At 34.7% G+C, this 14231-nt stretch overlaps 1 protein-coding gene across 5 annotated transcripts in view; it reads left to right on the top strand.

The window, feature by feature from the left end:
* AP3B1 (adaptor related protein complex 3 subunit beta 1) overlaps positions 1–14231 on the top strand; it is a 273106-nt gene that overhangs the window by 33088 nt on the left and 225787 nt on the right. For all 5 annotated transcript variants that reach the window (XR_010941991.1, XM_067731062.1, XM_067731061.1 and 2 more), the window contains one exon: positions 2694–2769. Coding sequence is in view for 4 of the 5 variants with exons in the window: in XM_067731062.1 (XP_067587163.1) it covers positions 2694–2769 (76 nt within the window). In the remaining variant the exon portion in view is untranslated. The remainder of the gene's footprint in view (positions 1–2693; positions 2770–14231) is intronic.

Raw genomic sequence — 14231 nt, 5'->3', positions numbered from 1 at the left:
ACTTGCTTGATTTTTGCAACATGGATAAGCTGAGATTTTTCTAAATCTTCAAGTTCTAGTTCCTTTTTTGCTTAACAATTCCTTCAATTTATCTTTCTTTCTCATTTTACTGTAAGCAGTAAGGAGAAACCAGGCTGTGGCTTTCACACTTTGCTTAGAAATCTCCTCGGCTAAATATTCAGGTCATCACTTTTAACTTCTGTTTTCCACAAAACACTGGAACATAGTTGGGCCAAGTTCTTTTCACTTTATAGTAAGAATTGCCTTTCCTCCAGTTTCCAGTAGTATGTTCCTCATTTCCATCTGAGATCTCATCAGGATCACCTTTAACTCCATATATTTACCAACAGTCCCTTCAATGCATGTTTAAAAAAAAAAAAAAACATGCACTTCAAAACTGTTCCAGCCTCTACCTGTTGCCCAGTTCCAAAGCCACTTCCACATTTTTAGGTATTTATTACATGAACACTTCACTTCTTATTACCAGAATCTGTAATAGTTTGTTAAGGCTGCCATAACAAAATACCATAGACTGGATGGCTTAAATTTATTTCTCATAGTTTCTCACAGTTCTTCCAGGAGGCTAGAAGTCCAAGATCAAGGTGTTGGCAAGTTTGTTTTCTCATGAGGCCTCTCTCCTTGCCTTGCAGGTGACTGTCTTCTCACTGTATTCTCACATGGCCTTTTTTCTGTGCATGTGCACCACTCTCTGTCTTAGGACACCAGATGGGATTAGAATCCCATCCTTTTGACCTCATTTAATGTTAGCTACCTCTTTTTAAAGGCCCTGTTTCCACATAATGTCACATTGAGGGTCAGGGCTTCAGTGTGTGAACTTTGGGGGAGGGCACCAATTCAGTCTGTAACAATGTGTTCTGCCCCTTTTCTAATTGAATTGGTTGTTTTTTACTGTTGAGTTTTGGGAGTTCTTTTTATATTTTGGATACTAGTCTTTTGCATATATGTGGTTACAAACATTTTCTGCCAGTCTGTAATTTTTTTTTTTCTTCTTAAGAGAGAATTCTCTGGAACAAGTTTTAAATTTTTTTTTTTTTTTTTGGCGGTACGCGGGCCTCTCACTGTTGTGGCCTCTCCTGCTCCGGACGCACAGGCTCAGCGGCCATGGCTCACAGGCCCAGCCGCTCCGCGGCATGTGGGATCTTCCCAGACCGGGGCACGAACCCATGTCCCCTGCATCGGCAGGCGGACTCTCAACCACTGCGCCACCAGGGAAGCCCAACAAGTTTTAAATTTTGATGAAATTAATTAATCAGTGTTCCCTTTTAAGGACTGTGCTTTTGGTGTCAAGTCTAAGAACTCTTTTCTAGCTATATAATAACTTTAAAAAATTATGTTTTTCTGTGTTGAAGGAAAAATGATTAGATATTACAAATTATGAATTTTGTTTTTGCTGGGAGGGATTTTTTAATTGCTGGGGGGAACGCTCACTTTGAAGAATAGGAGCAGTTGTAAGCCAAAAAAAAAAAAAATACTGGGAGGCAATTCTGTGTGGGTTTTTCTCCTTTTTGCAGCCTGTCTATATGAAGGCATTGATTGTTTTTGTTCTAAATTATCTTTTAAGGATGTTTGTATAGCAAGCAGCTTTGGAAAGGAGAAAATGCCTACCACTTCAGCAAAGTTATCTTACTTGGTAACATCATCATCTGCTTGGTCATCCAAGCTGGGAATGGGGGCATCCTTACTGAGTGCCTGTCTTATCCTTTACATTCAGTCACTGCATCTCACTGATTTCAACTTCCAAGAAGTTCCTGAATCTGTCCTACATTTTCATCCTTATCACTAACTGCTCTGGTTCATTACCTCATCCTCTCATTTACATGTTAAAATTGCCTTAACTTAATTCTTTGAATTAGGGAGTATTGATGTGGGTTTCCCTACAGATTTATGTTTTTTTCTTCTTGCGAGCTAGGGAGAAAAAAGGATGTGTGAATGACACATAGCTTTTCTTCATTCGGTGCTCTTTTCTTGACATATTCTGAAGAAAGTTCTTACTTTTTTTTTTTTTTTCTGTTATGGGGAATTCTTTGCATTTCTCTTTTGAATAACAGTTTATTTGGGGGAAGTCATATTAAGCAGAAATAACTGCTATTGGTTTTTTCTTTTTTTAATCTTTAAAGATGTGGACCATTTTTTTTTTTAAGTCTTTATTGAATTTTTTGCAATATTGCTTCTGTTTTATGTTTTGGTTTTTTTGGTCCCGAGACGTGGGATCTCAGCTTCCCCACCAGAGATGGAACCTGCACCCCCTGCATAGGAAGGCGAAGTCTTAACCATTAGACTGCCAGGGAAGTCCTGAAAGATCTTACATTTTGGCTTATGAAAATATTTTAGTGCTGATTCAAGAATTTTTATTATCTCTTTTTTTCTGATTGATTATACAAGAGAAATTTTGGGATGAGAGAATCTGTATGCCTCTGATTGTTGATATTTTGCCCAGAATTGAGGTACAGTTTTATATTTTTGTTTTATTGATGGGCTTTGTGACAGCATAGCACTTTGATATTATTTGGTAGGGTTAGATGAGAAACATATATTTAATTATAAATAACAAAGTAGTTATGTAACATTGTGCATCAGGTTATTTCTAATTCTTATATTATTAAAATTATATGTTTTAATACCTGTGTAATGTAAAAATCTAAATATGTAATTTTTTCTTTTCTTTTGTATAGGAATGAAGATCTAAAGCAAATGTTAGAGAGCAACAAAGATTCTGCTAAATTGGATGCTATGAAACGGATTGTTGGGGTAGGTAAAAGAGTAGATCATTTCGACTTTTGGATAAATGACAAGTAGTGATATATTAAAAATATATATTAAAAAATATGTTAAATACCAATCTACCCTTTATTATTAACTTAAAATTTCCTGTCTAAAATGTTTTGGAGGAAGTAATGAAGTGACAAAATTCAGAAACTTGAGTTCCTATTCTGTTTTTTCTGTTTTTTAATTTCCGTATCTCTAATATTAAGATATTTCTTCTGTCAGAGAGTGCTAATCAGTTTGAAGACAAAATAAGATTACATACAACAATATTTTGACTTCCTACAAAGAGGGATACTAATGAGCTAAAGTATTTTTTTTTGTCATTCTATGACCTAATACTTGTGAGCATGCTTTCTTCTGATTTTCAAATTCCATTACTACCAATAGAAATGCTTTATTCAGTTTATCAGTGTAGAACTTCTAATGAATACTAGTAAATGTAAGAGCATTTCTCTAGTTTCAGTTGTAACGTAAAATTCAAACAGTGGACTGATATGTTATTATGTAGAGGGTTCCATTGTCAGAGAATTAAATATAATGAAATTTCTGATTATATATAAAATCTTACGTAGTTTTGTAACTTGTGTTGGTCTCTTTTTTTTTGTATTTGATAGTTCACGTTCACAGTGAAAAAAAACTGGCTTAATTCAGTGACTGTCTGATGCTAAAGAGTTCTGCTTGTCTCAGTGGAATTAAATTCGTTAAAACCTTTCTTATTCTTACTATGCATTTTTCACCACCACTGCTGATTTTGTTTTCCAGAAATTTTTGTATAAGGTCAAAATATAGTAAATTTCCATAATTGCACAAATAAACTCTACTGTAGTAGGGTGTAAACACAACTGAAACAGTATTGTTTTCCAGCAGACAATGCCACCATGTGAGAGTTTGAAATCTCCTTTCTAAAATCCAAATCCCATTTATGAAAGATGATTATGGGTATGAATATGTCCTGTTCAAAAGTTAGTTGTGAAAATCAAATATATAAAAGTCAAGGACTAATTATATCTGTGGAACACCTATAAATTACTTGATTCTTGCATCAGATTTATGTCATTTGGTAATGAAGGCAAATGTTGAAGATTCTTTTGTAAATTTTTCATTTATTAATGTTATACCATATAAATAATAGCATTTATGGACAGGTAGTTCTTGCTTTGCATGACTTTGATATTTGAACTTCAGTTACCACAGTTTAGTTACCAGTTCACCAGTCTACTAACAAGACGGTTCAAGTTTCAGATATCGTGGTATATTAACTTAGTAACTGCATAATGTACAAACTTCATCACTAACTCTTCAGTCCACAACTCACTATGTATATAACAAATGTGCATCATGATCAGTGACCAGTCATGTTACTTCTTTCAAAGTTATTTTTAGTGATTGGTCGCTGTGTATGTTATTCAGTTTGTGTACAGACTGCAAAGCATGCAGTAGTGGTCCCCACTTGTTTCCCAGTGAGAAGCCCACTTAACATTTTATAAAAATGGTTAATTAAAAGGGGGATTTGGTCAACAAAGATTAAAATGCAGCAAGGAAATGAAAATAACACTAGAAATGAAATTCAGATAGAATGTAACTGGAGTTATAGAGAAATAGCTGACTGTGGGAATGGTGACATTGCCCCTTTTTGAGAGACTCTAAATATGTAGCTTGAGGAGCTTCAGTAAGGCAAGCGTTTCAACATAAATGAGGAACATAGCTGTGATGAAAAGGCCGAAGGTATGCCAGAGGAAGTGATGCTGCCAAAAATCTTCACATTAGAGGAGCTCCAGGAGATAATTCACAACATTGAAAGTACAAAGGATACAATGTTGGAAGCTGATCCAAACTTATAAAGGAGTAATTTACCAAGGAATAGAAAAGATGCTTGCTTGGTAATTTTCTTTCTCTGTTTTAAAATTAATTTATTCATTTTTGGCTGCGTTGGGTCTTCGTTGCTGCGCACGGGCTTTCTCTCTAGCTGTGGTGAGTGAGGGCTACTCTTTGTGGTGGTGCATGGGCTTCTCATTGCCGTGGCTTCTCTTGTCGTGGAGCACGGGCTGTAGGTGTGTGGGCTTCAGTAGTTGTGGCACGTGGGCTCAGTAGTTGTGGCTCACGGGCTCTAGTGTGCAGGCTGAGTAGTTGTGGCGCACGGGCTTAGCTGCTCCGTGGCGGTGGGATCTTCCTGGACCAGGGCTCAGACCCGTGTCCCCTGCATCGGCAGGTGGATCTTAACCACTCTGCCACCAGGGAAGCCTGCTTGCTTGGTACTTTAAATCAGTGGTTCCCAACCTCTTTGGCACCAGGGATCGGTTTCTTGGAGGACAGTTTATCCACAGATGGGGTGGGGTTGTGGGGGTGGTGGTGATGGTTCAGGCGGTACAGCAATGGGGGGGGATGGTTCAGGCCAGGGGTCCTGTGGCCTGTTAGGAACTGGGCCGCACAGAGGAGGTGAGAGGCAGGCGAGTGAGCTAAGCTTCGGCTGCCCCTCCCCATTGCTCACGTTATCGCCTGAACCATCTCTTCCCCTCCAACCCCATCCGTGGAAAAATTGTCATCCATGAAACCGGTCCCTAGTGCCAAAAAGGTTGGGGACCACTGGTTCAGGTGGTGATTAATGTGAGTGGTGGGGAGCGGCAGATGAAGCTTCACTTGCTCGCCCGCCACTCCTGCTGTGCAGCCTGGTTCCTAACAGGCCGCAGACCAGTACCGGTTGGGGCCTCTGCTTTAAAGGATGAGAATAAGGCAAGTCCATTCAAACTACTCTTGATAAGTTAATTCTCAGTGTTTCTAATGTTAAGTTACAGTATATTAAAAAAATATTTTATTGTTTTTCATTTTCCTATACATTTCTGACTGACAATAATAAGAGAGTTTTAAATGTTTCTACAAAATTTTTAGAAGTCACAGATCAGATCTGGGACTTCCCTGGTGGCGCAGTGGATAAGACACCGTGTTCCCAATGCAAGGGGCCCAGGTTCGATCCCTGGTCAGGGAACCAGATCCCACATGCATGCCACAACTAAGAGTTTGCATGCCACAACCAAGGAGCTGGTGAGCCACAACTAAGACCTGGCTCAACCAAAAAATAAATAAATAAAATAACTAAAACTTTAAAAAAAAAAAAAAGAAGTCACAGATCCATTATAAGTTTTACAGTTGGTTATCAAGATTGCTTTGCATGGTTTCAGCTTGTGGTTCTGCAGGTTACAGTCCTGCACTGCCATCCATTTAAAGCAGGCAGTGCTCTTCATTATTTCATTAAACTTTGGCTTTACATTCCATTAAGGTAAATTATTTCATTAAACCTGAGGATACTATTGAAATTACTAAATATGAAAATGAGGTATTTGGTAGTTTTTTCTATATTCCTCTTTCAAACTGATAAATAAAAATTGATATTCTCATAATCTAGACTACTTGACTATTATAAGTGTAACTTAAATGTAAATAAACATCATAAAGAAATGTAAATATATCGGGAGGTGGGGGTGGTGGTGGGATGAATTGGGAGATTGGGATTGACATGTATACACTGATGTGTATAAAATGGATGACTAATAAGAAAAAAAATAAAAAATAAACATTAAAAAAAAAGAAATGTAAATATAGCCATACTAGTAGTTAGTCTAGTAGTTACAGACTGTCTCTCATTAGGAAGTTTGTATAAAGGTAAATTTGGAATTTGATCTTTTAAGTGTAGGAAAATGGTTATTAATTGAAAGTTATTCTGTCACTTTACATAATGTCTTCAAGGATCTAGCCATGTTGTCAAAAATGGCAGGATTTCTTCCTTTCTCATGGCTGAATAATATCCCATTTTACACACAACACACATACAGATATATGTATATGTGTGTATACGAAATATGTGAGATATATCTCACATTACCAATTTGCCACCAGCAGTGCACAGTGTTTCCCTTTTATCCATATCCTCACCAACACTTGTTATTTCTTGTCTTTTCGGTGACAGCCATTCTAACAGGTTTAAGGTGGTAACCTCACTGTGGATTTGATGTGCATTTCCCTGATAATTAGTGATGCTGAGCATCTTTTCATGTAACTGTTGGCACGTTAAACTTACATAATGTTCTATGTCAATTATATCGCCATAGATCTGGAAAAAATTACTTTATTATGCAAGTGACAGAAATATGTATTTGTAAATTTTCAAATAATATTTGAATAAAATTTTTGAATTTGAATAAAATTTTTTTATTCAAATTTTTGAATTTGAATAAAATTTTTTCAAATAAAATATTTGAAAAAAATTTCAAATAAAATTTTCAAATAATATTGATAAACTCATAAAAATATGAGTTTATCTTCCAGATAAACTTTAGGATCAAATTGTCAAGTTCTGTTAAAAGTTGTTTTTGGATGTTGATTAGGGTAATGTGGAATTTGTGTATTTCCATCTCCCTTCCCTCCCTCTTTTCCTGTCTTTCAGTAGCATTATATTTATATTTTATAGTTTCTAATCATAAGGAATCTTAAGCATTCCTTGTTAGATTCATTCCTGTGTACGTTTAAATTTTGGTTGCCATTATGAATGGTTCCCTTCATTATATTTTCAAAATTAATTATTACTGGTGTATAGGAAAACAAATGACTTTTCTGTTCTCGCATTTGGCCTTCTCAGTGAACTCTCTTAGATCTGGTAGTTTTTTGGTTTCTTTGCTTGGTTTTCTGGATACTTAATTACATTGTCCAGAAGTTATGACAGATTTATATTTTATTTTCAAATATTTTTATCTCTCATTTGTTTTTCTCTTCTCTTTGCTTGGATAAAGCTCCACTATGATGTTGAATAGTAGTGGTGGTGGAAGACAACACTATCTTGTTTCTGATTTTATTAGAAATATTTGTAATGTTCTAGTCTTGGTTTTAATATATCCTGCAGAGTTCAAGTAGATATATTTCCGTGTGTTTAAGTGATGTTGGATTATAGTTTTCTTTTTGTCCTCTGTTGAGGTTTTTGATTAGGGTCGAGCTAGATTCATAGCATGAGTTGTTATTTAAGCCATCTTGGCCTGCTCCAAGTTTGCAAAGATTTCCCCTCTTGTTTTTAGCTTTTATGTTTAGGTCTATGATCTATTTTGCATTATTTTTTATGTATGGTGTGAGGTTAAGAACCGGATGCATGTCTGATTTTCCTCTATTTGTTATTAAATATTCCACCATTTGTTATTAAAAAGCTGTCCTTTCCCCACTGAATTTCAGCTTCAAGTGAAAATCAGTTTACTGTGTGTTTGTTGATCTACATCTGAACTCTCTCTTCTGGTTCATGGATCTTTGTGGCTCTCCGTTTACCTATACCTCACTCATGATTTCTGTAGTCTTTAGAGAAAACAGTTTTTTTTCTGTAGAGGAAACAAAGTTTTCTCCATGGCACTACCCTACACCACAGTCACAGTAATTCAACTGTGTTCTCATTTGGCAGTAATGTCATGCAAGTGAATTTGCTGATGACTAGCAAAATTACAAAATGAACCCAAGGCCACTTAATCAAGAGTCCCAACAACAAAGAAACCCTAGGAAGGAAGGTCAAGGCAGGAGGTTGCAGCTGGCCAGATATGATACCATTTGCCCAGTTTTCATTTAGGAATTTGCTACAACAAATAAAATAAGGATCTCCTCTTAGTTACTAGAAAAGAAAAGAAAACAACAGGTATTACCTATCACCATTCTTTGACCATGAAATTAAAATATTTCCTGAATGTATGATTAAAAGAAAAAATGTCTTTAAAAAGAATATTAATCATTCTTATATGTTCACAGTAGAAACTCTATGTCTGAATTTAAAACACTACTCAGTATTTGCCTAAGAAACACATTTAGACAATATGGCTTTTGACATATTAACGTTCCATGGGGAAAACTAAGACATTTTTAATTTTGCTTTAATATCAAACTAACAGTAAGAGCATGGTTGGTCTGATTCAAGATGTGTTTCCAAAATTCGGTCACCTAGTTTCCTTTCAGGAGAAACTGTTCATCATCACAGATCTTTTCTAACTTAACTTTTGGAGAAGAAAATGGAAAATCATACTCATAGCACAATGGTTATATAAGATATATCCTCCCCTGTATTTCACTTTTAAACTAGCAGTTATTGTTTGCTAATTTCTTCTTTTATGAAATAACTGATAGTTATTTTTCTCGCAATTTTTTCCAGTGAAATATTATAACAATCATTTGTTCACCTTTACTTCTGTCCAGTTTTTAGTTCGATTTCTAGTTAGCACCATATTTCTATGTGGGAGCTTTAAAAATTATTTTTAAAATGTTATGTTCATGTATGCACATGTATGCATCATTTCAAAACATCTGTTGGGTGGAAGTAGTTTGCTAGAGGTCAATTAGCAGAATATTATATGGGCTTCAGAATTTCGTGGATTTTTTAAATGCAATTGTCAATATTTACATTTCTCTGCATAATTTAGGTTTCATGAGCCCTGAATATGCGGTTTTACCACCTCATGATTACAGAGTAGTTTTAAGACCTTAGCTTCATAGTTAAAAACCTTTAAACATTTCTAAATTTTAATCTGCCAAAATTTTAAGTGTTATGTATTTGTTTTAACACATTACTTCCTAATATATATCAAAATGCTGGCAGTGCACATCTGGCTATCTTTCATAGTTGGTAGTCCTACGAGTCAACAGAGCATCTTGTCAGCAATATCTACTAGAGAGAAACCATAATGATAGTTTCAGTTCATTTTATTATCTTTCTTTGGTAATATCTGAGGCTTATTTAGAATCATGGGGAAATGTTTCCAATGGTTCATATGTTGAATAAAGTCTCATGTATGCCAAAGCATGCTTAGGGAAGAAAAGCTACCTACTTCAAAATCTTGTGGTCACTTATTACATAGCAGGACTCAAGTTGAAACATACATATGTTATTTTTCTTGATATTTCTGAAAAATATGTGTCTAATGTTTAAAGCACATGTTTGTATTTTATCTTGGCTTGATGAAATGTGAACTAAGAATTTGAAATGTATTGCTTCATATAGTGAACTTGTAATAAGTTTTTTAGCTATAATACTGATGAGTTGATTATTCAGAGTCCTTGAAAGAATGGAATATTTTGGTGTATTGAAATCTTTGATGTATTTTCTTTTAGTAAGTGTTGGATATTAAAGGTCTTTCTCAGGTTAGTTTGCTTGTCTTTGTAGTTTTGGGATAATGAGCAAATCTGAACCTTTCTTTGATAGATAAAATTCTTAAAATTCCTAATTAGAGTTACTGATCTATATTATTTCATAGCCATATATGTTACATGGTATTTGGTTGGATATTATTGACCCTAAGAAAATTAAAGGTAATTTCAAAGTTCCAGATATTTTTGTTTAATATTTGTAAAAAAAAAAAAAAAAGCCAAATTCAAATGGTATATTATTGTTGTAGAAAAATTTTGAGAAAGTCCATATAAGAAGAAGAAAATAAAAACATGCGTAATTCTTGCTGTCTTGAGTTAATGATTATAATAAACATTTTGGGCTAAGTCTTTCTAGACTGCCCATCCCTTGTTCTCTTTCTCCCTTCAACAAAAATGCTTCAGTTCTGTGTATACTTTAAAGGATTCAACTTGTGGCTGATGTTGGCATCTTTTTTTGTTCTTAGGTTGGAAGTTGTTTAATGGGTCAGATTTTTTCTGCCATGCTAATATACATCAGGACCAGTTCCTAGTTAGCAGGCCTGAATTTTTACTAGTGATGTAATGCCTATAGAACCTTAATGGGTTTTCTGTCAATTTTGCTTCAAGAGTACTTTCTGGGATAGAAGTCAAGGGTCAGTTCATTTTCTATTTCTCTATTTATTCTTGGGGGCTGATTCTTAAGAGTTGCAGTTGGGTCTGAAAATTAACTGCTGGTTTGTAAATTAACTAGTAATTATTTATAAAGTAAAAATGCTGAATTTTCTCCCCATCTGTATATCTGTAAAAAATGAAGCTAGTTGAAATTGTTGAGAAAGTAAGTGCAATTTCTGCTCTTTATCTTGCTTAGTTAAAAAAAAGATTAATGCTTTTTAACATTAATTATGTTTTTAGATCAGAATTTTTTGGGGGGGAGCCATGCTGCATGGCATGTGGGATCTTAGTTCCCTGACCGGGGATCAAACCCGTGCACCCTGCATTGGAAGCACAGAGTCTTAACCACTGGACCGCCAGGGAAGTCCCTAGATCTGAATTTTTAGATCTAGATTATTATTCAATATTTTAAAAATAACATGAAAATAATCATTGTAATACACCACATTAACAGAATGAAGGAGAAAAAACAAGTTTATTTTAATGATACAGAAAAAGCATTTGACAGAATTCAACACCCTTTCAGGATAAGACACTCAACAAACTAGGAATAAAAGGAAACTACCTCAGCATTTTAAAGGCCAAATATGAAAAATTCACAGCTAACATTGTACTCAGTGGTGAAAGACTGAAAGCTTTCCCTCTAAGTTCAGGAACAAAACAAGGATGCCCACTTTCACCACTTCTATTCAACATAGTATTGGAAGTTTTAACCACAGCAATTGGGTAAGAAAAAGAAATAAAAGGCAGCCAAATTGGAAAAAAGTAAAATTATCTTCATTCACAGACAATATGCTTTTATATTTAGAAAACCCTAAAGAGTCCACAAAAAACTTTTAGAACTAATAAACAAATTCAACAAAGTTGCACGATACAAAATTAACACATAAAAACTAGTTGTGTTCCTATATGGTAACAGTCATCAACCATAAAAGGAAGTTATGAAAATAATCTGATTTATGATAACATCAAAAAGAATAAAATACTTAGGAATACTTACCCAAGGAAGCAAAAGATTTGTACCTTGAAAACTAGAATGTTGCTGAAAGAAATTAAGACACAAATAAATGGAAAGATGTCCCATGTTCATTGATTGGAAGACTTAATATTATTAGGATATCAATATTCCCCAAATTATCTACATATTCAATGCAGTTCCTATCAAAATCCCAGGGATGTTTTTTGCAAAAATAGAAAAATCTATCTTAAAATCATATGGAATCTTACTGGACTCTGAATGGCCAAAACAATCTTGAAAAAGAAGAACAAAGAAGTCTTACACTTTCTGATTTCAAAACTTACTACAAAGCTACGGTAATCAAAATGTGTGGTACCAACATAAAAACAGACATAGAGAGAGACATATATGCACAATAGAGAGCCTTAAAAGAAAACCCTCACTTATATGGCCAAATTATTTTCAACAAGGGTGCAAGACAATTCAGTGGGGGTAGAATTTCCCCAAATGGTGTTTGGAAACTGGATACTCACGTGCAAGAGAATGAATTTTTAGACCCCCTACCTCATACAATATATATAATAAGTGAAAAAATGAATCAAAGACCTAAATGTAAGAGCTGAAACAATAAAGCTCATAGAAGAAAACTTAGGATAAAAACTTCATGACACTGGATTTGTCAAAGGATTCTTGGATATAACCTCAAAAGGTGAGCAACAAAAGAAATAATTTAAACTATGTCAAAATTTAAAACTTCATGCATCAAATGACACTGTCAACCAGTGAGAAGGCAACCCACAGAATGGGAGAAAATATTTTTAATCATATATCTGATACAGACTCTCCGGAATATATAAAGAACTCATATAACCCAGTAACTAAAAACAGCCCAATTAAAAATGGGTAAAGACTTAAATAGACATTTCTCTTGTTTTATACATAGACATTTCTCTTGTTTTATACTTCAGTAGTGAGTAATATTAGGGCCACTTATGATTGGATGGTAAGTTACGCTAGGGAAAGGGATATCCTATATCTACTTATTCCCCAGGTAGTAACTAATGGGTAAATAGTTGTTTTCCAAAATATATCAAGTGAACCACGTCATTAGAAATTTGTTGAAATTTCTGTCATGTGTATAGTGTCATATCTGGATATCTCTTTTTTTTGGGGGGGCCACAAAACATGGCATGCGGGATCTTAGTTCCCTGACCAGGGAATGAGCCTGTGCCCCGCTGCAGTGGCAGCATGGAGTCTTAACCACTGGGCTGCCAGGGAAGTCCTAGTATCATATCTGAAATAAAAATATCTTGGGTTGACTAAATAGCAGAATTGATATAACAGAAGAAAGAGTCAAAAGTTGAAGACAGATCACTAGAAATTAGTCAATTCTTAGAATAGAGATTAAAAAGAAAAGAGATGAACAAAGCCTGAGGTCTTGTTGGATGATACCAAAACATTATGTCCATGTAACATATATTTTTTAGGGCAGAAAAAATACTTGAAGACATTATTGCTGAAAACTTCCCAACTGATGAATGACTTAAATTTATAGATGAAAGAAACTCAATGGTCCCCAATCAGGATAAACTGAATGACTAAGTACTGAAAGAAAATAATTGTTAACCTAGAATCCAGTGAATCCAGTGAAAGAATGAAGATGAATAGAGACATTCTCAGGCAGAAAAAAATAGTAGAGTACTTCTAGCCGATCTGCTTTAATGAAAGGCTAATGGAAGTTCTCCAGGCTGAAGGGAAATATGTGATGGATTTTGAGGGAGACCGATAGAAATGGTAAATATCTGGTAAGCATAAAGGACTAATTTTATTCTCCTAAGTATCCCATTGTCTGAGAGGTTTTCGATGGATGTAGATATAAAATATATGATGGCTATAACATAAAGAGTAGTGGGGAGGTCAGATTGAAAGGGCCTATATGGTTGAAAGGTTTCTACATTTTATTTGACCTTGTGAAATATTAACTCTAAGTAAACTGTGGAAGGTTTGACATATCTTGACTTACCTGTCTATATGTATCTGTCAACTGTGTTTGTGCATCTATGTAATTATCTGGTAATCTCTAGAAGAAGAACCAATAAAAATTATACAAAAAGATATAGCCAAATAGTCAATATAAAAATTAAAATAAAAAAGAAAAGTTAAATTATTAAATACTAAAAAATTTCCAAATAATGAGGGTAACAGCAGTCAGAACAACAAAACACAGGGAATAAACAGAAAACTGATAATAAAATGGTAGACCTGAATATAACTATATCAATAATTATATTAAATGTAAGTGATCTAAAGTCACCAACTAAGAGAGACTGTCATATTTGATGAAAATATCAAGATGCAACTGTACGTTCTCTAGGAAAACCCCACTTTTAATATAAAGGCATAGATAGATTAAATATATAAGGATAAAAAATATATGCTGTGCAAACACTAACCAAAACATAAAACAGCAATTCCCACCCCTACCCTAGCACTTCCCATTTCTCCTGCAGTTCTTTATCTTTCTCCATAGTACCCTTGTTACCACCTCACATACTATATTTGTTTATTGCCCCTCACCCTCATTAAAAGGTGAGCTCCGATGGGTAAAGACTATATTGTTCACGGTTGTATCCCCAAGGCCTAGAATAGTCCCTGGTATGTAGTATCCTCTCGGCAA

The sequence above is a fragment of the Pseudorca crassidens genome, chromosome 3 (genome assembly GCF_039906515.1).
Source record: "Pseudorca crassidens isolate mPseCra1 chromosome 3, mPseCra1.hap1, whole genome shotgun sequence".
NCBI lineage: Eukaryota > Metazoa > Chordata > Mammalia > Artiodactyla > Delphinidae > Pseudorca > Pseudorca crassidens.
This window is presented reverse-complemented; position numbering and strand designations above follow the sequence as displayed.